Consider the following 24322-nt stretch of genomic DNA (forward strand, 5'->3'; position numbering starts at 1 on the left):
ATAGCGCCCTCTCTGACTGCAGGCCTGTCACTACTGGGGTGCTGCAGGGATCAGTGCTGGGTCCACTGTTGTTTGTCATCTATATCAATGATCTGGATGATAATGGGTAAATTGGATCTGCAAGTTTGTTGATGACACCCAAGGTTGTAGATGTACTGGACAGTGAGGAAGACTATCCAAGCTTGCAGGGGGATCTAGGCCAGTTGGAAAAATGGGCTGAAAAATGGCAGATAGAATTTAATGCAGACAGGTGTGACGTGTTGCACTTTGGGAGGGCCAGTCAGGGTAGGGCTTTGTGAGAGGGCACTAAGGAGTGTGATAGAACAGAAGAATCTGGGAATAGAAATCCATTGTTCCTTGGAATAACATCACAGGTAGATGGCATTTTAGACATAGCTTTTGATACACTGACCTTCATAAATCAAAGTATTGAATACAGGAGTTGTGATGTTATGTTGAAGTTGTATAAGACATTTGGTGAGGTCTAATTGGGAGTATTGTGTGAGGTTCTGCTCACCTATCTACAGGATCAATAACATTGAAAGTGTACAGAGAAACTTTACAAGGATGTTGCCAGGAATTGAGGACCTGGGTTACAGGGAAGGTTTGAATAGGTTGGGACTTTATTCCAGAAAGAGTAGGAGAATGAGGGAAAACTTGATAGAGGTATACAAAACTATGAGATAGACAGATAGGGGAAATGCAAGCAATCTTTTTTCACTGGGGTTGGGTGAGACCACAACTAGATGTCATGAGTTAAGGATGAAAGGTGAAATGCTTAAGGGGAACAAGAAGGAGAACTTTTTCATTCAGAGGGTTGTGAGAGCATGGAACAATCTGCCAGCATTATGTGGTGGATGTGGGTTCAACTACAACTTTTAAGAGAAATTTGGATAGGTAAATGGATGGGAGCGGTATGGAGGGCTATGGTCTGAGTGCAAGTCTATGTAACTAGGCAGATTCTAGTTCAGCACAGGCTAAACGGCTTGTTTCAGCACTGTGGTGTTCTATGACTCTATGACTGGTTGGGTGAAAGGGCTTGTTTCTGTGCTGTGTGACTCTCTGACTCTGAATGTACAAACTTCTAATGAGAATTAACAGATCAAACGATGGATGATGGAAAGTTTAAGACCAGGCGTCACTGTCTCAGAACAAGGAATCTGGCATCCCGGACGGAGAGTGGGTTTGTTCTCCTGAATTGTGGTTATTCTTTAAGCCTACAGGAAAGATGTAAATAAGACTGAACCCTTGGGAAAAATGTAAATAGGATTTAAAGAGTGCAGAATAAAATTTACAAGGATGTTGCTGGGACTTGTGGATCTGAGCTATGGAGATAGATTGAATTGATTAGGACTTTATTCCCTAGAACGTAGATGATTGAGAGAAGGCTTTTTCCACTGAGATTGAGTGAAACCATAACCAGAGATCATGAGTTAAGGGTGAAAGGTGAAATATTTAAGGGGTACATGAGGGGAAACTTCACTCATAGCATGGTGAGAGTGTGGAACGAGCTGCCAGCAGAAGTGGTGGATGCACAGTGAATTTCAATATTTAAGAGGAATTTGGATAGGTGTATGGATGAGAGGCGTATGAAGGGCTATACAGGGTGCTGGTCGATGGGACGACGTGGATTAATGGTTCTGCATAGACTAGATGGGCCAAAGGGCCTGCTTCTGTGTTGTAGTGTTCTACAACTATTCTACCTCTAGAGATATGGAAATCCATGGAGGATCAGTCATTAAGAATGTTCAACTTAGAGATAAACAGATTTTTGGACATTAAGTGAATGAAGGGCTATGGGGGTCAGAAAATGAAAGTTGCTGAAAGTAGCTTTTGGCATTGGAAAAGGGTTGAAAGGTTTATACTTAAACTTTTTTTTATGTTCTTATGTGAATTTTCAACTCATCTGACTTTTTCTCCCACCAACCAACTGCAATGAAAGATGAACTACGAGGATCTTCATACCTGCACTTTCCAAACTAGGAGTAATGGAGACAGCATTGCTTACAAAGTCTCCTAAATATAACCAATTGTTAGCAATGGCCTTGGCACTGCAGCCTCTTCTATTTAGTAAACCTGCTGCATTCTTTCTGCAGGCTTGCGGCAACCATTCTGATCAGGGTAAATCTAGGTTTCCTGTTTTATCCCCCCATGCCTAAACACTTAATCATTCTCGATGAATCAATTTCCACCCCTGCTGCTCCATCAGTATCATGGTCACAAAATACACACATGAAGAAAGTTTTACTTTCGGAGTCTGGAATGCACCCGAGATCATATAGAATGCAGGAAACTTTTAGTTTCCAGTTCTATTGAAAACAGTGAGCCTGTATATATTCAAATGCTGATAGAGGAAAAAGAGGAGAGAGAGGGGAAACTAGTTCTGCTATTCATAGAAATGAATACATGTACGTTTGTTGCACTGCTGAATTTAATAATATTATGGGAGCTCATTCATACGCAGAGGCATTCATAACCCAGGGATGGATTGCAATGGATCCGCAGTTCTGGCAGCCATCACTTCATTGCCTCTGAATATTTCTGATTCACAAAGAAATTACGTTCATCAGCTGACAAACAAAATAAAGAATACTAATATCCAAATCAGAAACAGAATCAGGTTTATCACCGCTGAGATATATTGTGAAATTTGTTGTTTTGCAGCAGCAGAACAGTGAAAAGCACAAAAAATTACGATGTTATGAGAATAATGAGGTCGTGTTCCTAGACTATTAAGACATCTGATGGTGCTCTTAAATCATTGAATGTAGTTCTTCAAGCCCTTCCCATTTGGTAGTAATGCAAAGATGGCTGTCCCAGATGGTGAGGGTCTTTAATGATGGTTACTGCCTTCTTGAGGAACTGCCTCTTGCAGACATCTTTAATGGCAGGAAGGGTTGTGCCTGTGATGGGGCAGACTGAGCCTACAATCGGCTGAAGGCTCTTGCAATCCTGTGCACTGAGGCACCATACCAGGCAGCGGTGCATCCAGTCAGAAAGCTTTCATTGTACTTCTGTAGAAATTTGGTGACATACCATAAACTCCAAATTCCTAATGATGAGAGCCACTGGTGTGCCCTCTTTTTTGATTGCATGAACGTGTTAGATCTTCTGGATAGATCCTCCAAGATGCTGATGTCCAGGAACTTGAAGTTGTTCATCCTTTCCACCGCTGACCTCTCAATGGAAATTGGTGTGTGTTCTTCCAACTTTCCTTCCTGAAGTCCACTATCAACTCCTTGGTGTTGCTGATGTTGTATGCATATTTGTTGTTGTGACACCAGTCAACCAGCTGACCTATCTCACGTTTGCACACCTCCTCATTGCCATCTCACTTCTGCCAACAACAGTTGTGTTATTGGTGAATTTATGCTTGGTGTTTGAGCTATGCCTAGCCATTCAGTCACGAGTGTAAAGACAGTAGAGAAGTGGGCTATGCATGCATCCCTGAATTGTGCCTGTGTTCACTATCAGTGAGAAGGAGATGTTATTAACAAACCACACCGACTCTGGTCTCCAGTCAAGGAAATCAAGAATCCAATTGCAGATGGAGGTACAGCGGCCCTGGTTTTGAAGCTTGCAATTAAATACTAAGGGATGACAGTGTGGAATTCCAGACTGTAGTCAATAAACAGCACTATGATGTATGTTTTTCTGTTGTCCGGGTGTTCCAAGGCCAAGTGGAGAGCCAGTGAGATGGCATCTGCTGTAGGTCTGTTGTGACAATAGCTGAATTGCAGCAGGTCTAGATCCTTGCTCAGGCAGGAGTTAATTCTAGCCATGACCAACCTCTCAGGTCACTTCATCACAGTAGATGTGACCTCTAATGGACGATAGTCATTGAGGGAGCTTACCCTGCTCTTCTTGAGCACTGGTATAATTGATACCCTCCTGAAGCAAATGGGAATCTCTCACTGCAGCAGTGAGAGGTTGAATATGTCTTTGAACACTCCAGCCAGGTAGTTGGCACAGATATTTAGTACCCTGCCAGATACACTGTTGGGCCCTGACGCCTTGTGAAGAACGTCCTCATGTTGGCTTCCGAGACAGAGATCACAGGGTTGTTTGCCAGACTCTGTGGGGATTTGTACAGGTGCAGTGTTATTCCTCCCTTTCAAAATACACATAAAGGCATTTTGTTCATCAGGGAGTGTAGCATCACTGCCATTTATGCTTTTAGGTTTTGCCTTACAGAAAGTAATGACGTGCAACGCCTGCCATGGCTGTCATGCATCCAATTGTTACTTTAACTTCACACAGAATTGCCTTTTCACTGTCACAATGGTCTTTTGTAGTAGTGTTTGAGTCTGAGTAAATAAATATGGAAAGGTGAAATACACAAGTCTTTGCTGTGAATAACCTTAGTTTGTACTTCTACCAATGGCAAAAAAAATTGCTTCCATGTGTAACAATCTAAATATTCTGACAGTTCAAAGAATTCTACTCTAGAAACAAATCACAAGAGTTGGTGCCATTTCAAGTAGCAAAATGACCTTTTAATAATACTTGCTCATCCTTAAGCTTTTTTTGTGCTTTAGAACTCTTGAAAGGCCACTACCAGGAAAGAGCATTAACTTATTTTTTTTCATTTTCCTGTTGATTTTAAGTTGAGAATAAATGAGATAATTATGTCGAGTCCTAATTACACTTTATTGTAGCAAGCAGTTTAACCACATATGGTATGTAGTACCAGGAAAAATGTGATTTGCATGAATACTCAGATGTAAAACAAATTACTTATTTTTTTAAAGAATTATAAATATGCATTAACTACTGAAGATAAAACAACATGACCTAGAATAGCACAAATGTTAAACTTTATGGCTTAAATGTTATAATGTGCTTGCACTTTGATGTACGTGCTTCTAATCAAACCACATGTAGTTTAAATTATTACTGCTATTAGTCAGCTTGGTGAGATCAGCATTGTGTGGCTGCATAGCAATAAACCTGAAAAATTACACACAAGAACCATCCAGTGTGAAATAAGCCATTAAAATTGAAAAGATTACCAGCAAATATATTGACCATAGTGGAAGATAAACAGGAATTTTTAGTGCAAGGTAGAAACGGAGTGAAAGAATTTTGAAAGCACAGAAGAGTTCCTCAGTTGATGAACAAGGAATCAAGGATAAGCCAGGACAATTTGAAAACAAGTATCACCAAGAAGATAGCTTTGATGAATAAGAAGTAAGGTTACTTGAAATTGCAAGATCAGCCGTTGTTTAAACTTTTTGACATTTCTCAAACAAAAGCGGATAATTTGATTAAGGATCAAAGAGCAGTGTTTCAGACAGAGGGAAAATGTTTCCACTAGTTGAGAGGTGCAGCATTATGGAACCTAGTCTAATCATTAGTGGGAGATCTTTGGGAGCAAATTTAGAAGGGACTCCAAGTTGGAAGTTAATATTCTCACTTACCTCCAGAAACACTAACTGATGCTATACAATTTAAATTAGTAATTAATGAATGTTTGATAACCAAGAAAATTGGTAAAGATGGATTTATGGCATAGAGCAGCCACTAAGTGACAGGCTTCAGAGACAGGATGGTGTACTTCTCATATATCCCTACATTATGGAGTGTAACAAGTAAGGTCACCAGTGGAATGGTGTTGCTGAAGACTATTTTGATGGTCACTGTTAGGCTACATCTTCCAAGGTACTAGTTAACTTGAGAGTACATTCTATAATTTTAAAATATTGGGGTTAAATAAGTTTTGCCTTTTAAAAAATATCAGGGAAGGTGTTCTCACATTTACAACATTTTTAATTTGTTTGGCATAATTAATTAATAATAGCTATAAATATTAACCAACAGTAACTAATACCAATATAGTAATTAATAATAACCATTTCATTAAATAAATGCCTGAACAAAAATGGCCAGGAATGAACATTCTGTGATGGGCTGAATTCATGTTTCCATGTTCAAGACAACGTTTTTACAAACCAACTGAAGAAAAAGCACAACTTGGAACAGTATATTTCTGATAGTCGAATTCAACGCTGCCTCTGAACCTTGCCTGAGGTTGCTTTATAATTTACATCTCTAAAATCAGGCAAGTTAGATTGTATATTAAATTCACCATTATATTGATAGTCCAGCACTTACGGCTAATTTAGGACAGTGGGATCAAACTACTCAGGCTAAGGGTCATTTTATCAGGATATTATAAAAAGAGTATATCAAAAGCTAAAACAATCTTGAGGAAGAAAACAGAATGACTTTACAGGATGATGGTAGGTGCATCTGCACCTATGTTTAATTGTTGGGATTAATGCAAACACTGCTACAACAATGAGCACAGGGCACAAGGTGAGGGAAGCAATATATTAGTTATTGCTCTTAGTGAGACAGTTTGGAGAAAAACTGTTTGAATGGTCAGAGTTGGAAGAGCAAAGAAGCAATCAGCATTCTCTTGAAGCCAATTTGCAACAGTGCCATTAACACTGTGGAGAGAATAAGGGGATCAAAAAGAAAGAAAACTGGAAGAAAAACATTCTGTAACTGATTAGAGCTTGTTGAAAGAAGCTACTTGAAGATTGAATTCAAGGAACTTGGGAACAGAGATAAAGTTGGTTCATCATATGTAATGCACTCCATCATCTTAATTAAGAGATACAAAGGAATAACATAAATCAAGATACAATATACGAAGGTATGAAAACCTTACTATGTCAGTTGTTTCATTATTCTAGAGAGATGAAAAAGATCAAGCAGTGAATGGACCAAAGAAGAAACAATGAATCAGTAATATAGCACTGCCAAACCAGACAAGACAGTAGAAGAATGTCTCAGCCTGCAAGACCTCAACATGCAACGTAGTAGCTAATGAACAACTTTGACATCAATGAAGTTGAATGTCAAAACTAGAATTCAACATGCACATGCTTCTACATTGCATATTTCATGCCTGTGACTGAAAAAAGAAACACTTTTCTCCCAATGGGCTTACAAAGTCTGATTTTTATTGATATCAATGAAACATTAGCCAAAATCTCATGCACGTAGTGTGTGAAAAATCATAATTATAGGAGGAGAAACGTTGTGGATATTGAATGAGTTATGTGATGATCAAAGACAAGGACAGGTTGATTGATGAGCTGTTTAAACTCATTCACTGGAAGGGCAGAATTGAGATTCAAAGAGCCTTTTTCAAGGTTAAACTATAAGGTTGTACTCTTACAAATTCAAGTAAAAACGGGAAGAAGTGTATTTGCATAAAAACTGATGGAGGAAACAAAATGGAAAGAGAAAGGACTACCACCTTTTTTTTTGTAGGAAAGGGCTGGCAAATTGAACATAACATTCATTTGACCCACTGGTTATACCCATTAGCAATTGTTATACATTACAACAATCAAATAGCAGTAAATTGCACAGGTCATTCACTAAAGGTTTTACTATGCAATGACATCATCATGTTTATTTGACATTTCTTTGTGAATCAGAAACTTGTGTTGATTTTCTTTCAGCTGAAAAGGCATTGGCTTTATGGCCAGAACAGCAAAGGTACTTGCCATTTTTATTGCAATGGTCATATGCAGCGACTGTGGTGATACATTTGAGGTCATAGTTCTTCAGAGAGAGAAAAAATAATCAAGCTTATTTGGAACATAGTATCATGTTAAAAAATTAGCTTGCAGGCTATGATAAATTTGCTGTCCAATCTGGTTCAGCTGCCCTGGTCATTGAAATGAATGCAGTACAATTTGTGATAACCAACTACAATACTAAAATGGGAGAATGGAAGTACGTCTTTGGCTTCTTACCGTTTTCTGTGTTCTCATGCTCTGTGTCTGTAAGAGTAAGTGCAGAATTTGCTCGACTCGACATACAGGAGCTGCGCGAGGATTTAACATTTCTCCCCCAAAGTCTCAGAGCATTTTCTGGAGACATGACTCCATCTGTCTCTGTGTCAGCATCGGAGCCAGTGCTTAGGGAATATCCACGATGTGACAGACCTAATTCTGTATGATATCCAGCAGGGAGCTGAGGCGTTGTTTCAGTCAGTCCCAACTCATGCAGAGAAAAATTTGTTCCTGAAACACAACAATCCGTAAATCAGAAAATACTGCGATGTTCTCACATTGATGATTTTCTCAGTTACTTAATTAAGAATACTATTGAGGCTATGTTTGCCAAGCATACTTAAGAGCGAAAACAAACTTGTTCTATCACTAAAGAAGTTAATGCAAAGATGGAGACAGAGCAGAGATTTTATAAAAAAATTTATGTACGGTACCTAGCCAATTTCCTTGCCAAAATTGTTTGCCAATACATCGGAGGTTGTGAATTGTATCTTGTACGCATAAACTTCAACAAGGCCACAGTGCCACGTAAAAGCTCAACAGGCAAGGAGATATCTAAGATCTGCATTTGCTCAAAGGGATGTCAAGTGCGGCAAAAAATGCAATTTATTGAATAGAGTTGCATGGCAGTAAAGAGAGGTGAAGATTAGCTTTGCGACCAATGCTGGATACATTACATATCAACAATTTGGAAGTGCAAATAAAAGGAGCTAACATGCCTGGTCTCATTGAAATTATTTCTTTAAAAAAAAGGAATCAAAATCAGCCCGATCAGATTCTAACAAATCCTGCTGGATTGGAAAACTAGTCAAGGAAAGAAATAACATAATTCTTTCTGATGAATACAAAATGATGAGATTGGGAAAAGAAATAACCATTTAAATGACAAAGCATGTAGTGTTAGGGATCAACACAAGGAAGGAACAGTGGATCATTGGCAAAAATACATGTTGGCGGCATTAGGTAATTAAGATGTCTGCAGCAAAATAAATCAACTGTAAAGGGAGTAGGACATATACAGTAAATGGCAGGGCACGAAAGAATGTTGGTGAACAGAGAGGCTAAGGGGAAAATGTTATAATTCAATGAGCATGGCAACACAGGCTGTTAAGATGGTGAATAAGGCATATGGCATGCCTGCCTTCACAGGTCAGTGCGAAAAACATAATGTTGCAACTTATTATCACAACTCTTATGAAACACTAGATCAGTCACTCTTGGAGTATCCTGCAATTATTGATAGGTGTAAACATTCGGCAATGGAGAACATACTTGCAACAGTATCACAGACACATGGCATCAGATGTTGATGCTGATTATTATTTAACGTATGTGCTAATATGCAACAAATGCAAAATATACCAGAAAATTTCTGAAGCACAGGATACCATTTCAATGAGGCTCATCATAGAGCAGTGAGGATTGACCAGTGTGATCATTTTCAGTTGATAGAGTCTCTTTCTTTTGGCTGATTTTCATATTAATATCAATGTACATCACCCAAACAAAGACTTTTTTTTCAGTAAAATCCAGTAGAATGTTACTGTGAAAGTTTTAGCAGCTATCTGTTGTTTCCAATCTCTTAGATGCTTTTGAATTGACCACTCCATACTAACTCATATGTAACATGCAATGATATTATGCCCACTTCTGGTACTAGTACAATAATCCTCAAGGAGAAATATGGGCATGCCAATCTTCAATCAGTTTAATTTACTTCAGGTTCTTGTAATCCAACTGTCCAAATAGATTTAACTATCTTTATAAATATCAAGATGAATAAAGATTTAATATTTTTGAACAGAGGGAAAAGTCTATTTGTTAAAGAAAGGAAGAAAGAGATAGTTTTCAATTTTCATAATTTTCTTCATCTCTCTGTCTCCTATGTTAGCTGTGACAGATATGGCTTATCAGGATAAAATGAATACAAGCTGCGAGAAAGAACAACTTCTCCAGGTTTGATACTGAATATAAACCACAAATATACACAGCTGGTTATTACAGGCTACCACATATTGATTTTCTGCAGAGACTCAAGCATAAACAACTAACAAATAATGACTTTTCCACGGGTCCGGCAATTCCTGTGTCCTTTTAAACCAGCAGTTCAGGGTAACTATAGTGGCATGTTGTAGCATCAAAAATTATTTTGATTTTAGCATGATATGTGAGCATTAGTAGTTATTAACCCCAACTTTAGCAGTTGCTTTTGGGAGATATTCTCATGAATTGTGAAGAAAAATACTGCCACAAAAACTGGAAACAAAACTTCTTACAACAAATGCCGTCTGTGGGATAAATTGATTTCATACCCTGAGTCCTATTTGCCCTTTAAAAAAAGGGCATAACTCAACAGGAGGAACCAATAAATCGATAGGATCTTCCAAACTGCTTTTGATGGAACACAGCAGTCATTGTTGTTGTTTGGATTATTTAAATTGCAGTAACAATTAAAATCCTCATTGATCTGGTAAAATACAAGTGCTGAAAAACTGAAAGTAGTGTCTGCATTTGTTGTTAGTATGTAGCACTATAGTTCTGGGAGAAATCCTTAGAATTTACTAACCTGCTGGAGAGTTGCAAAAATGGAAATTTGAAATTCTGTGGCTTTCTGTTGTTTAAAAAGCAAACTACTTTGGGGATTTTTAGTAAGAGTCACAGACTACAAGATAATTGATGGTGAATTTGTTTTCAATATTATTTCAAAAATAGTACAACATATAGTTCAGTGTATTTCATTATAGAGATGATAACACTCCTCTGTTTTCGTGGATGGTTGCGAAGAAAAAGCATTTCAGGATGTATATTATATACATTTCTCTGACATTGAATCGACTCTGGCTTTTGAACCTTTGATAAACAACCACTGAGAACATCTGACACACCTTGATGAGCTCTTTGAAGTGAATAAAAACTTCGAAATCTTGGCTGGTCGGACCAGAAAACCATAATGCCATCTCAGACTATATATTTTTTTCGCACTCTCTTTGAACTTACATGGCAAACTAAGGAAAATATACATATAATGTCAGTGTAAATTATTTACAATTTATGAAAATTTGTATTATGTTTGTAATGTCCTTGGCTACTATTGCATAAAGCTAATTTTCACAACATTAATACACTGGATATGTATGTCTATGGCTATGGAATTGAGCTTGAATTTCACCAAGTGGTAATTTAAGAGAGGGAATTTTTGGTAGACCGTTCCCCACCATTGAAGTAAACAAGTTCAGTGATGTCACCTATCCTCATGCATTCCTGAACAGACCAACTTTTATTGCAAGTATAAAATTTCAGTAAATGTGTCCAAATGTTACCTGGAATACATTTTCCCCCACTGGTCACTGATTATTTTTTAGCAACTCCAGGTAAGGTGCAATAAGGTGTTGCAAATCATATCTTATGAATTGACAGTGGAATATGCACAAGGAGCTGAAAGCCTTCTTCAACTTCTAAGCCCCCTGATGACTTTAAATCTAGATCCATTTGTTACTTAAAGTGGATTGTCAAAGCGACATTCAGTCTACAATCTTTTATATTTATCCAATGTACCTCTTATGAAGGGGAGGGAATCCAAGGATTGGAATTATATAATAAGTTCACATACTGATACAGGACGAGAAGGTCATTATTCAAATGTAGTTTTTTGGGGATGGGTGAATTGAAATGAAACTATTGGTATTTTGAAAGTGAAATCCATGCAAGTGAAAATGTGGTAAACACGCTTTAGTATGCAGCAATGGGGTGACCTTATTTGCCTTCATCAAAGTGAGATACTGAAGTAACTTTCCTTCTCAATATAATCACTCTATGAAAAGTCAAAATCAAAGATTTAGTATCATACATGCAAAATGTAATATCTAATAAACTTGAGAATTCTATTACTGCATCTTGTCATTGTCCATCATGCTTCCAGTAGCCTTGATTCCATCGGCCTTACTGAAGATAGGTCTACAGATGGAGAAACTTCAGCATTCTGTTGGAATCCAAACTGTTTCCTACCACATACATGATTTGTTAAGTGAGATATATTCTTTCATAGAAACACAAAGCCAGCATCAAACCTGCCAACTCCACAAACGTACCATGCAATCAGGTCAAAGCTTGTCTGCACCCTAATACATTGGCTCCCTAGCCCTTTACAGCCTGTAGATTTTCAACTTCTGCCTTAATATTATTAACGTTGGCAGCATAGTAGTGCAGCAGTTGGTTTAACTCATTACAGCAACAGTGATAGGCAATCCGGGTTCAATTCTTGCTGCTGTCTATAAAGGCTTTGTATGTTCTCCCCATGACCGTGTGGGTTTCCTCTGTGTCCTCTGGTTTCCTCCCAGATTCCAAAGATCCACAGTTTAGGTTTCGTAAGTTGTGGTCATGATATGTTGGTGCCAGAAGCATGATGAAACTTGCAGGCTGTCTTCAGCACATCCTCAGGTTTTGTTGGTCGTCGACACAGATGGAGTATTTCATTGTTTTGATGTACATGCGACAAATAAAGCTAACCTTTTAAAAAAATCTTTAAAATATTAGTTATTGAGCCTCTATCCATTGTTGTTGTGGGATCGGGTTCATGTTCCTCTGATATTTAAATGAAAAATGTTTTCTTTTGATAACCTGTCTCTGAAATCCTGTGTGCTAAACCCCCCTTTAATGTAATTATTTCCTATATATTTAGTAACCTTCTCTAAATATTGCTAAATCCTCAATGAAATTATGCTTCAACTTTCTATATACCAGATGCAACTGTAATTTACATTCAAGTTAATTTGTATTGCATTTCTTTCAAATAGCAATAAATACATCCTCCTTAAAGTGAGTTATCCAGAAGTATTGTTTATTCAGAGCTTTGAATTGATATAAACAAAAAAGCCCTTTCACTCTTTCTTCTAAATCCCTACCTAACGATGTTAGTACTTGCTTCAATGAAATTTTCTATATTGTCATGAACTACCTCGTTTCTGTGAGCTGTGTACAAGATGTTTCACTCCCCTTGGAGTTCCACCATTGCCAGCTATTTATCCGTATAAAAAACTCTGATCTATTCAGTTTTATCCAGAATGGACAATCTCATATTTTCCTGTCTTGAAATCCATCTGTGACAGATTTACCCACTCACATCATCCATCAACGTCTCTTTGCAATTTTATGCTCCAATCCACACTACTTACTATGCCACCCATCTTTGTGTCAAAGGCAAACTTGGATATATGGCCCTTTATCAGATAGCCATTTATAAATATTTTCATTTAACCTGCATCTGTTTTTATAGGCCCCACATTAGCTGTTACTGCACTTTTTGTTATTAATCTACATCAATCTTGATATCTCTTTTCTCTTTTAACATTTTACAGTTACACCTCTTTTACACTACTGCAGCTCCGATTAATTAATTCACCTGAGTTTGTATTAACTTAAAGATTGATCTCTCCCGATTATGTCACCAACCTACCATTAGTCCATCTAAGCAAACCTGATTTTTATTCTGCATCCTGTCCCGCACACTCTTCACTGACAGGCCCTTACTGGCACCTTACACAATACTGGTTTCAGATCTTTCCAAAATCAGCATGCATAAGAGTGGTGGCTACTCTAACCTTACTTCATCCATGCTTTCATTCACTTTGCTCTCTAACTTTGCAGTCAACATGCCTCTCTCCCCTAGTATTCTTTTAAAATAAATCCCCCCCCTTCCCTTTAATCATTTTCTTTCTTGGCATATTCTGCACATGTTTAATCCTTTGTCCTGCTTGAAGCTACTTCACTTCTTTTGTAATTCAGTCCCCTGATTTATTTTATGCCAGGGACCACAGCTGAAATGCTCGTTTCTATAATGGATGCATGAAGGGATTTTCTGATTGGGGTGTAACTACTGTTACTTTTAACCTAGAAACACATCGGGCTATGTACCTCATTTTCTACAGTGTCTTTGTTCTTGTGATGTTATTGTTTCTCTTAACTGGTTGGTTTCATTCTTTATGCTTGCACTTTGCAGTAATCACAAATTAAAACAAAAATGTAAAGTACCTGGTCTGCAGTATTCATCTGACTCCTGATGAACTGCCTCTTTGACACGGCTGCTATAGGCCAGCCTTGGGTCCTGGTCGTAGGCTTTCAGCGTTTCACTGGAGCTGTAGGACTTGTGAGGCATTTTGATGTCTTCACTTTCCACTGAAGAACTGGTGTATCGCCGCTCTTTTTCACGCCTATTTTTAGTTAAAGATCGGTAAGGTTTCCGTTCTTTTACATCCATGGTTTGACTGACTGACCTCTCAACATCAATAATTAGCTGTGAAGGATATTCTGCAAGAGAGATCAAAACATATAGGGTCAACAGAGAGTTCTAAGACTTATGTAGATGTTCAAACAGATTGTCATTAAAAAAACGGGTTGGGTAAGTCCTTTCCTCTTTACGAATCGGTTTAATGTTTTTCCTTCTATTATTAAACACACACACTTTTCTGTTAGGTGTGGGGATTCTCATGGAGTGCTCTGATTGTGTACAGTGAGCTTCCTGCAGTCCAATATAGAGCAAGCAATTACATATTTCTTGTCTGTTTTTGCTGGAGACTTCTTTACAAAAGGCAAATGAATTCAAAATCAATCTACAAACAGACCAATTGCGTGATTGTGATTATATAGGCTTCCCCACTGTTGTAGACATGGTGCTGCTTCCTCATTTCCTGATGGATGAAATTATTTACTGGTGATCCTGGGAAAGAATTCATGAATATTATTGTTATGGCACCAGCCACTTAATTTATGCTGACACGGGCAATCCTTAACGCCCTGCAGAAACTCTTATTAATATGCATTCTCACATTATAAATGAACTTCATCCATGCCTGCTGAATAGTAAATGTGTGGCCAAGGATGGAAGCAGCATTTAAAGGGCACTCCAAAAATACTTGTTCATTCAGAACTGCATTGAACAAGTGACATAATGCTGAGTTTAACAGTAACTCACTATATATAACTGAGATTTCGCTGTACAAGAGTTCCAGGAAGGCAGAAATCTCTGCAATTTTAATATAACTCTCAGTTAAAGAGGTGTATTTTTTTTTTGACAATACCTTTTCCTTCTAGTGATTTCATTATCCTACCAGGTTAAACTGTCAAGTAATAATACTTACTGATACAACTGGAACCGAGGCTTAAATAATTTTAAAGCACATGCCATCCTATTGGTAAATGGCTTCACTGAGTTTCAGCAGTCACAACATAATTTTCAGTTTACATGAAACTATGACACCCAAAGTGCTGGAAGAGAGATAATAGATAATAAATTTATAATACTTGCAAGTTGCAGATAGCTGAACTTAAAAATGAAAACAATAAGTAACTACCTACAGCTAGCAATTTAAAATAAAAGAGAATCTCAACCAATCAGATTGATGGAATTATCTTTCCAAACATCACTCTAGATCAGGAATTCCCAACCTTTTCTACGTTACCATTTGCCAAGGGGTTCGTGGAATCAATTAATGGAAAGACTCTGGCTGGGAAGCCCTGCTCGAGATCAACTATTGGTTGTGCTTTTAGTACTGCTAGTAAGTGTTTATAAGCATTCCAAAAGCATAAAAATCTATGAAATCTACACAAAACAGATCAAACTTTGGAGACACAATGTACTTCTGGGACAAAAGAGACTTCAATTCTGGAGAGACTCAGACTTCCAGGCTGCAGAACATTAAGACCCAGTGGATGTAGTATTGTCACTTACAACCTATGTCAAATACGGTAATTTGTCATCCAATTTAACTGTGTTTTAAAAGAATAAAACATTAATTCTTCAGGGAGCAGGTAATTGCTTGGTCTGGTCCCACTCGCTTGGCATACAAATGTTGAACAACATCATGTTCCAAACTAGTGTCTGAAATACAAATTTTATGTACCCTCACTTATTTCATCACTCATTCGCATTGCAGAGACTTAAAGACTGGACAGAAGTTTTGTTCCTTACAGGGCACCAAGATGAATCCTGAAAGTAACAAGAGATCTATGGAATTGTGCTTTGCTGCACAACTTGAAGAATTATGGGTATGGAACAGGACAAGCATCAAGAAAAAAAATTCCTTTCATATTCTCAGGTGGTCACACCGGGGCCCTGGGAGGCAGACAAATGGGTCAAGGTTACGAAGGGGAATAGGAAGAATCAGGTAATAGAGATTACCCCTGTGGCTGTGCCCCTTGACAATAAGTACTCCTGTTTGAGTACTGTTGGGGGGGACAGCACACCTGGGGGAAGCAACACAGGCCGTGCCCCCAGCACAGAGTCCGGCCCTGTAGCAAAGAAGGATAGGGAACGGAAGAGGAGGGCAGTAGTAATAGGGGACTCAATAGTTAGGGGGTCAGATAGACGATTCTGTAGATGAAGTCAGGAGACCCGGATGGTAGTTTGCCTCCCTGGTGCCAGGGTCCGGGATGTTTCTGATCGCGTCCAAGAGATCCTGAAGTGGGAGGGAGAGGAGCCAGAGGTCGTGGTACATATAGGTACCAATGATATAGGTTGGAAAAGGGGAGAGGTCCTGAAAGAAGAATATAGGGAGTTAGGAAGGGAGTTGAGAAAAAGGATGCCAAAGGTAGTAATCTCGGGATTACTGCCTGTGCTACGCGACAGTGAGAGTAGGAAAGCAATGAGATGTAGGATAAATGCGTGGTTGAGAGATTGGAGCAAGGGCCAGGGATTCGGGTTTTTGGATCATTGGGACCACTATTGGCGCAGGCGTGACCTGTACAAAGGGGACGGGTTACACTTGAATCCTAGGGGGACCAATATCCTGGCGGGGAGATTTGCGAGGGCTACTGAGGTGACTTTAAACTAGAATGGTTGGGGGGAGGGAATCAAATTAAGGAGACTAGGAGAGAGGAGGTTGATGTAGGGGAAAAGGAAGAAAAAGATAACAAGCAAAACACATCAGAGTTGCTGGTGAACGCAGCAGGCCAGGCAGCATCTCTAGGAAGAGGTACAGTCGACGTTTCGGGCCGAGACCCTTCGTCAGGACTAACTGAAGGAAGAGATAGTAAGAGATTTGAAAGTGGGAGGGGGAGGGGGAGATCCAAAATGATAGGAGAAGACAGGAGGGGGAGGGTTGGAGCCAAGAGCTGGACAGGTGATTGGCAAAAGGGATATGAGAGGATCATGGGACAGGAGGCCCAGGGAGAAGGAAAAGGGGGAGGGGGGGAAAAACCCAGAGGATGGACAAGGGGTATAGCCAGAGGGACAGAGGGAGAAAAAGGAGAGTGAGAGAAAGAATGTGTGTATATAAATAAATAACGGATGGGGCACGAGGAGGAGTTGGGACATTAGCGGAAGTTAGAGAAGTCAATGTTCATGCCATCAGGTTGGAGGCTACCCAGACAGAATATAAGGTGTTGTTCATCCAACCTGAGTGTGGCTTCATCTTTACAGTAGAGGAGGCCGTGGATAGACATATCAGAATGGGAATGGGATGTGGAATTAAAATGTGTGGCCACTGGGAGATCCTGCTTTCTCTGGTGGACAGAGCGTAGGTGTTCAGAAAAGCGATCTCCCAGTCTGCGTTGGGTCTCACCAATATATAGAAGGCCACATCGGGAGCACCGGATGCGGTATATCACCCCAGCCGACTCACAGGTGAAGTGTCGCCTCACCTGGAAGGACTGTCTGGGGCCCTGAATGGTGGTGAGGGAGGAAGTGTAAGGGCATGTGTAACACTTGTTCCGCTTACAAGGATAAGCGCCAGGAGGGAGATCAGTGGGGAGGGATGGGGGGGGGGGACGAATGGACAATGAGTCGCGTAGGGAGCGATCCCTGCAGAAAGCAGCGGGGGGGTGGGAAAGATGTGCTTAGTGGTGGGATCCCGTTGGAGGTGGCGGAAGTTACGGAGGATAATAAGTTGGACCCGGAGGCTGGTGGGGTGGTAGGTGAGGGCCAGGGGAACCCTATTCCTAGTGGGGTGGCGGGAGGATGGAGTGAGAGCAGATGTGCGTGAAATGGAGGAGATGCATTTGAGAGCAGAGTTGATGGTGGAGGAAGGGAAGCCCCTTTCTTTAAAAAAGCCTGGCCTGCTGCATTCACCAGCAACTTTAATGTGTGTTGCTTGAATTTCCAGCATCTGCAGAATTCCTCGTGTTTGCGTTTTTAAAAAAGGTAACCAAGTTGTTTGCTCAGTTAAGGATAAACAGAGAGTGGGAGGTGGAGAGTTTCTTAAATGCATCTATTTTAATGCTAGGCGCATTGTAAGAAAAGTGGATGAGCTTAGAGCATGGATTGATACCTGGAAATATGATGTTGTAGCTATTAGTGAAACGTGGTTGCAGGAGGGGTGTGATTGGCAACTAAATATTCCTGGATTTTGTTGCTTCAGGTGTGATAGAATAGGAGGGGCAAGAGGGGGAGGTGTTTCATTGCTTGTCAGAGAAAATATTACAGCGGTGCTTTGGCAGGATAGATTAGTGGACTCGCCTAGGGAGGCTATTTGGGTGGAATTGAGGAATAGGAAAGGTGTTGTGACGCTTATAGGAGTGTATTATAGACCACTTAATGGGGACCGAGAACTGGAGGAGCGAATTTGTAAGGAGATAGCAGATATTTGTAGTAAGCACAAGGTTGTGATTGTGGGAGATTTTAATTTTCCACACATAGACTGGGAAGCCCATTCAGTAAAAGGGCTGGATGGTTTGGAGTTTGTAAAATTTGTGCAAGATAGTTTTTTGCAGCAATACATAGAGGTACCAACTAGAGAAGGGGCAGGTTGGATCTCCTGTTAGAGAATGAGATAGGGCAAGTGACGGAGGTATGTGTTGGGGAGCACTTTGGGTCCAGTGATCACAATACAATTAGTTTCAGTGTAATTATGGAGAAGGATAGGACTGGACCTAGGATTGAGATTTTTGATTGGAGAAAGGCTAAGGAGTTGCAAAAGGATTTAGAAGGAGTGGATTGGGAAAATTTGTTTTATGGGAAGGATGTAACAGAGAAATGGAGGTCATTTAAAGGTGAAATTTTGAGTGTTCAGAATCTTTATGTTCCTGTTGGGTTGAAAGGAAAGGTTAAAAGTTTGAGAGAGTCATGGTTTTCAAGAGATATTAGAAACTTGGTTCAATAAAAAGAGAGGGATCTTCAATAAATATAGGAAGCTTGGAGTTAATGAGGTACTCGAGGAATATAAAGAATGTAAAAGGAATCTTAAGAAAGAAATTAGAAAAGCTAAAAGAAGATACGAGGCTGCTTTGGCAAATAAGGTGAAAATAAATCCAAAGGGTTTCTACAGTTATGTTAGTGGCAAAAGAACAGTGAGGGATAAAACTGGTCCCTTGGAGAATCAAAGTGGATGGCTATATGTGGAGCCAAAAGAGATGGGGGAGATTTTGAACAATTTCTTTTCTTCGGTATTCACTAAGTAGAAGGATATTGAATTGTGTAAGGTAAAGGAAACAAGTAGGGTAGTTATATGACAATTATAGAAGAGGAAGTACTGGCACTTTTAAGGAATATAAAAGTGGGTAAGTCTCCGGGTCCAGACAAGATATTCCCTAGGACCTTGAGGGAAGTTAGTGTAGAAATAGCAGGGGCTCTGACAGAAATATTTCAAATGTCATTAGAAACGGGGATGGTGCCAGAGGATTGGCGTATTGCTCATGTGGTTCCATTGTTTAAAAAGGGTTCTAAGAGTAAACCTGGCAATTATCAGCCTCTGAGTTTGACGTCAGTGGTGGGTAAATTGATGGAAAGTATTCTTAGGGATGGTTTATATAATTATCTGGATAGTCAGGGTCTGATTAGGAACAGTCAACATTGATTTGTGCGTGGAAGGTCATGTTTGACAAATCTTATTGAATTTTTTGATGAGGTTACTAAGAAAGTTGATGAGGGTAAAATGGTGGATGTTGTCTATTTGGACTTCAGTAAGGCCTTTGACAAGGTTCTACACGGAAGGTTAGTTAGAAAGGTTCTATCATTAGGCATTAATATGGAAGTAGTAAAATGGATTCAGCAGTGGCTAGATGGGAGACACCAGAGAGTAGTGGTGGATAACTGTGTGTCAGATTGGAGGACGGTGTGTAGAGGTGTGCCTCAGGGATTTTTTGTATGTTGTTTGTAATATATATTAATGATCTGGATGATGGGGTGGTAAATTGGATTAGTAAGTATGCAGATGATACTAAGATAGGTGGCGTTGTGGATGATGAGGTAGGTTTTCAAAACTTGCAGAGAGATTTAGGACAGTTAGAAGAGTGGGCTAAAAGATGGCAGATGGAGTTTAATGCAGAAAAATGTGAGGTGCTACATTTGGGTAGAACTAATTAAAATAGGACATACATGGTAAATGGTAGGGCATTAAAGAATGCAGTAGAACAGAGGGATCTAGGAATAATGATGCATAGTTCCCTGAAGATGGAATCTCATGTGGATAGGGTGGTGAAGAAAGCTTTTGGTTTGCTGGCCTTTATTAATCAAAGCATTGAGTATAGGAGTTGGGATGTAATGTTGAATTTGTATAAAGCATTGGTAAGGCCAAATCTGGAGTATTGTGTACAGTTCTGGTCACCGAATTATAAGAAAGATGTCTATAAAATTGAGAGAGTACAGGGGAGGTTTACTAAAATGTTGCCTGGGTTTCATCTCCTAAGTTACAGAGAAAGGTTGAACAAGTTAGGTCTTTACACTTTGGAGCATAGAAGGTTGGGGGGGACTTGAGAGAGGTGTTTAAAATTATGAGCGGGATTGATAGAGTTGACGTGGTTAGACTTTTTCCATTGAGAGTGGGGAAGATTCAAACAAGAGGACATGAGTTGAGAGTTAGAGGACAAAAGTTTAGGGGTAACATGAGGGGGAATTTCTTTACTCAGAGAGTGGTAGCTGTGTGGAACGAGCTTCCAGCAGAAGTGGTTGAGGCAAGTTCTATGTTGTCGTTTAAAGTTAAATTGGACAGATATATGGACAGGAAAGGAATGGAGGGTTATGGGCTGAGTGCAGGTCGGTGGGACTAGGATAGGGCAAGAGTTCGGCACGGACTAGAAGGGCCGAGATGGCCTGTTTCCGTGCTGTAATTATTATATGTTATATGTTATATTCTGATTACTCATTCTCAGGCACAGTTTCTTCTTAAGAGGATATGGTCAGTTTTCTTCAGCAACCGCCCCGCCAGAATTTGCAATTTGCTGTGCGTGTGCGCACACGCACGCGTGTGTGTGTGTGTGTGTGTGTGTGTGTGTGTATTACCACCTATGCGTGTGATCTTCACTGTAAGGAGATAGGAGACGGGAACAACGTATTTACCAGATGAACTAGAGATTTACATAACAGATCAGAAATTCACATAGATATAGCATTTTAGATAGAAATAAGCTTTCACAACCAAAGGTTCAGAATTTGCTTTTCCAACCCAATAAATGCCCTCGTTGAGGGATCAGCATTGGCAAGTGTGGGCAGTTTCAAGTTCCTGACTGACAACATGTGTCAGAGGATTTATCCTGATCCCAACACATTGTTACAATCATTACAAAAGGCTTGCCAGTGGCTCTCGTTCATGAGGAGTTTGAGAAGATTTGATATGTCACCAAAGGCTTACAAATTTCCACAAATGTACGATGGAGGGCATTCTGACTGGTTGTATCTCAGCGTTGTATGGAGCCTCCAATGCACAGGATCACAAAGGATTGCAAAGGTTGTGAACTCAGCCACCTCCACAACAGGCAAAACCCTGCTCATCATCAATGGCATCTTCGGGAGGTGGTGTCTCAATTAATTACTTTACTACTGTTGGCCAGAAAGAACGGCAGTCTACAAATCAGTGAATTCGAATGAATCAAGGACAATGGAAGCAAACAGACCAATTGTCTTCATTCCTGCTGCGTGTTTGGGGATGGAGGCTGCCATTTTGTGAAATCACCCTGTTCTCCATTTTGTGAGCTTGACATGCTTGGCATGATCAACGTTTTAAAGACACAATGATACTTCAGGTAAACTGCTGGACTGGAGATCATTCGTTCTTTGGTTGAATATAACATGCAGGTTTGTGAACTTTGGGCCTGGTGCCTACCTGGAGTAATTCGAGCTGGTTGCTGATTGAGAACAAAAAGCCATAAATTATCAACTATCACTTGATGTGAAGACAGCAATAAATGGATGCTCAAGCAACACACATAAAAGTTGCTGGTGAACGCAGCAGGCCAGGCAGCATCTCTAGGAAGAGGTACACTCGACATTTTGAGCCAAGACCCTTCGTCAGGACTAAATGAAAGAAGAGCTAGTAAGAGATTTGAAAGTGGGAGGGGGAGGGGGAGGGGGAGATCCGAAATGATAGGAGAAGACAGGAGGGGTAGGTTCGGAGCCAAGAGCTGGACAGTTGATTGGCAAAAGGGATATGAGAGGATCATGGGACACGAGGCCCAGGGAGAAGGAAAAGCGGGAGGGGACGAAAAAACCAGAGGATGGGCAAGGGGTATAGTGAGGGGGACAGAGAGAGAAAAAGAATGTGTGTATATAAATAAATAACGGATGGGGTACAAGGGGGAGGTGGGGCATTAGCGGAAGTTTGATAAGTCAATGTTCATGCCATCAGGTTAGAGGCTACCCAGACGGAATATAAGGTGTTGTTCATCCAACCTGAGTGTGGCTTCATCTTTACAGTAGAGGAGGCCGTGGATAGGCGTATCAGAATGGAAATGGGACGTGGAATTAAAATGTGTGGCCATTGGAAGATCCTGCTTTCTCTAGCAGACAGAGCATAGGTGTTCAGCGAAACGATCTCCCAGTCTGCGTCAGGTCTCGCCAATATATAGAAGGCCACATCGGGAGCACCGGACACAGTATATCTTCCCAGCCGACTCACAGGTGAAGTGTCGTCTCACCTGGAAGGACTGTCTGGGGCCGTGAATGGTAGTGAGGGAGGAAGTATAAAGGCATGTGTAGCACTTGTTCCGCTGACAAGGATAAGTGCCAGGAGGGAGATCGGTGGGGAGGGATGGGGGGGGGGGGAAAGAATGGACAAGGGAGTCGCGTAGGAAGCAATCCCTGCGGAAAGTGGGGGGGGAGGGAAAGATGTGCTTAGAGGTGGGATCCTGTTGGAGGTGGCGGAAGTTATGGAGAATTATATGTTGGACCTGGAGGCTGGTGGGGTGGTAGGTGAGGACAAGGGGAACCCTATTCCTAGTGGGGTGGCGGGAGGATGGAGTGAGAGCAGATGTGGGTAAAATGGAGGAGGTGTGTTTGAGAGCAGAGTTGGTGGTGGAGGAAGGGAAGCCCTTTTCTTTAAAAAAGGAGGACATCTCCTTTGTCCTGGAATGAAAAGCCTCATCCTGAGAGCAGATGCGGCGGAGACGGAGGAATTGCGAGAAGGGGATTGCATTTTTGCAAGAGACAGGGTGAGAAGAGGAATGGTCCAGATACCTGTAAGAGTCAATAGGCTTATAGTAGACATCAGTAGATAAGCTGTCTCCAGAGATAGAGACAGAAAGATCTAGAAAGTGGAGGGAGGAGTCGGAAATGGACCAGGTAAACTTGAGGGCAGGGTGAAAGTTGGAGGCAAAGTTAATGAAGTCAACGAGCTCAGCATGCGTGCAGGAAGCAGCACCAATGCAGTCGTCGATATAGCGAAGGAAAAGTGGGGGACAGGTACCAGAATAGGTTTGGAACATAGATTGTTCCACAAAGCCAACAAAAAGGCAGGCATCATAAGGGTGCCCATAGCTACACCTGTAGTTTGGAGGAAGTATGCTGCTTGGAGCAGAGCCAATAGCAAGGTGTTAAAGGTCAGACACATGACCTGTGGCCAATGACACTGGAATGCAATATTTGAATTGATAAGAAATGGATATAATAGTGGATGCTTCGTGTGTGCTGGCAGCAGTAACTTCGAAGAATAACCATCACCGATACAAGCGTGAGCAACCCTGTGTGGAACACGTGGCCTGGCCAGCGTAGACTCCTTTGCTCGGGCAATATCTTTGCTATAATTTGACTATTCAGGATACTTAGCGGGTGTGCACATAAGATATTTAGTGTATCAATTCACGTACTTGTTAGTTTAAACAATAAAGGTACTTGTTGAAAAATATAGATCTCTCTGTGCCTCACTGATCATTGTTATAAGTGGTAATTCTTACAAGACTACCATCAGTGAGGAAATACAGGAGCCTGAAGACCTACATTCAATATTTTAAGAACACCTTCTTCCCCTCCTCCATCAGATTTCTGAATGGGTCATGAACCCATTAACACTAACTTGTAATTTGTCCTTTACACTATTTATTTGCTTTTGTAACATAATAGTTTTATATGCCTTGCACTGGCCTACTCCTGTAAAACAAATTTCATGATATGACAATGATAATGGACCTGATTCTGATTATCGTTCTGAAATTGGAAAGAACAAATTTATTCCTAGTTATGTAATCTTCACAAACTTCCTGACTTTGAAACGTAGAATGATAAACACTCCACTAATGTGGCTGATGATACATACCATGATTGATTTACTTGCCACACCTCTCTATGAAGGCATAATTGGAGATGTTATAAA

The 24322-nt window shown here is 40.3% G+C and overlaps 1 protein-coding gene across 1 annotated transcript in view; it reads right to left on the bottom strand.

Moving 5' to 3' along the window:
• Window positions 1-24322, bottom strand: part of tenm4 (teneurin transmembrane protein 4) — a 631884-nt gene that overhangs the window by 431097 nt on the left and 176465 nt on the right. The window contains exons 2-3 of the mRNA XM_072263298.1: window positions 13842-14117; window positions 7776-8045 (exon numbers count right to left, since the gene is read on the bottom strand). Of these exons, the coding sequence (XP_072119399.1) occupies window positions 7776-8045; window positions 13842-14067 (496 nt within the window). The 5' untranslated portion in view covers window positions 14068-14117. The remainder of the gene's footprint in view (window positions 1-7775; window positions 8046-13841; window positions 14118-24322) is intronic.

The sequence above is a fragment of the Mobula birostris genome, chromosome 7 (assembly GCF_030028105.1).
Source record: "Mobula birostris isolate sMobBir1 chromosome 7, sMobBir1.hap1, whole genome shotgun sequence".
Lineage (NCBI taxonomy): Eukaryota > Metazoa > Chordata > Chondrichthyes > Myliobatiformes > Myliobatidae > Mobula > Mobula birostris.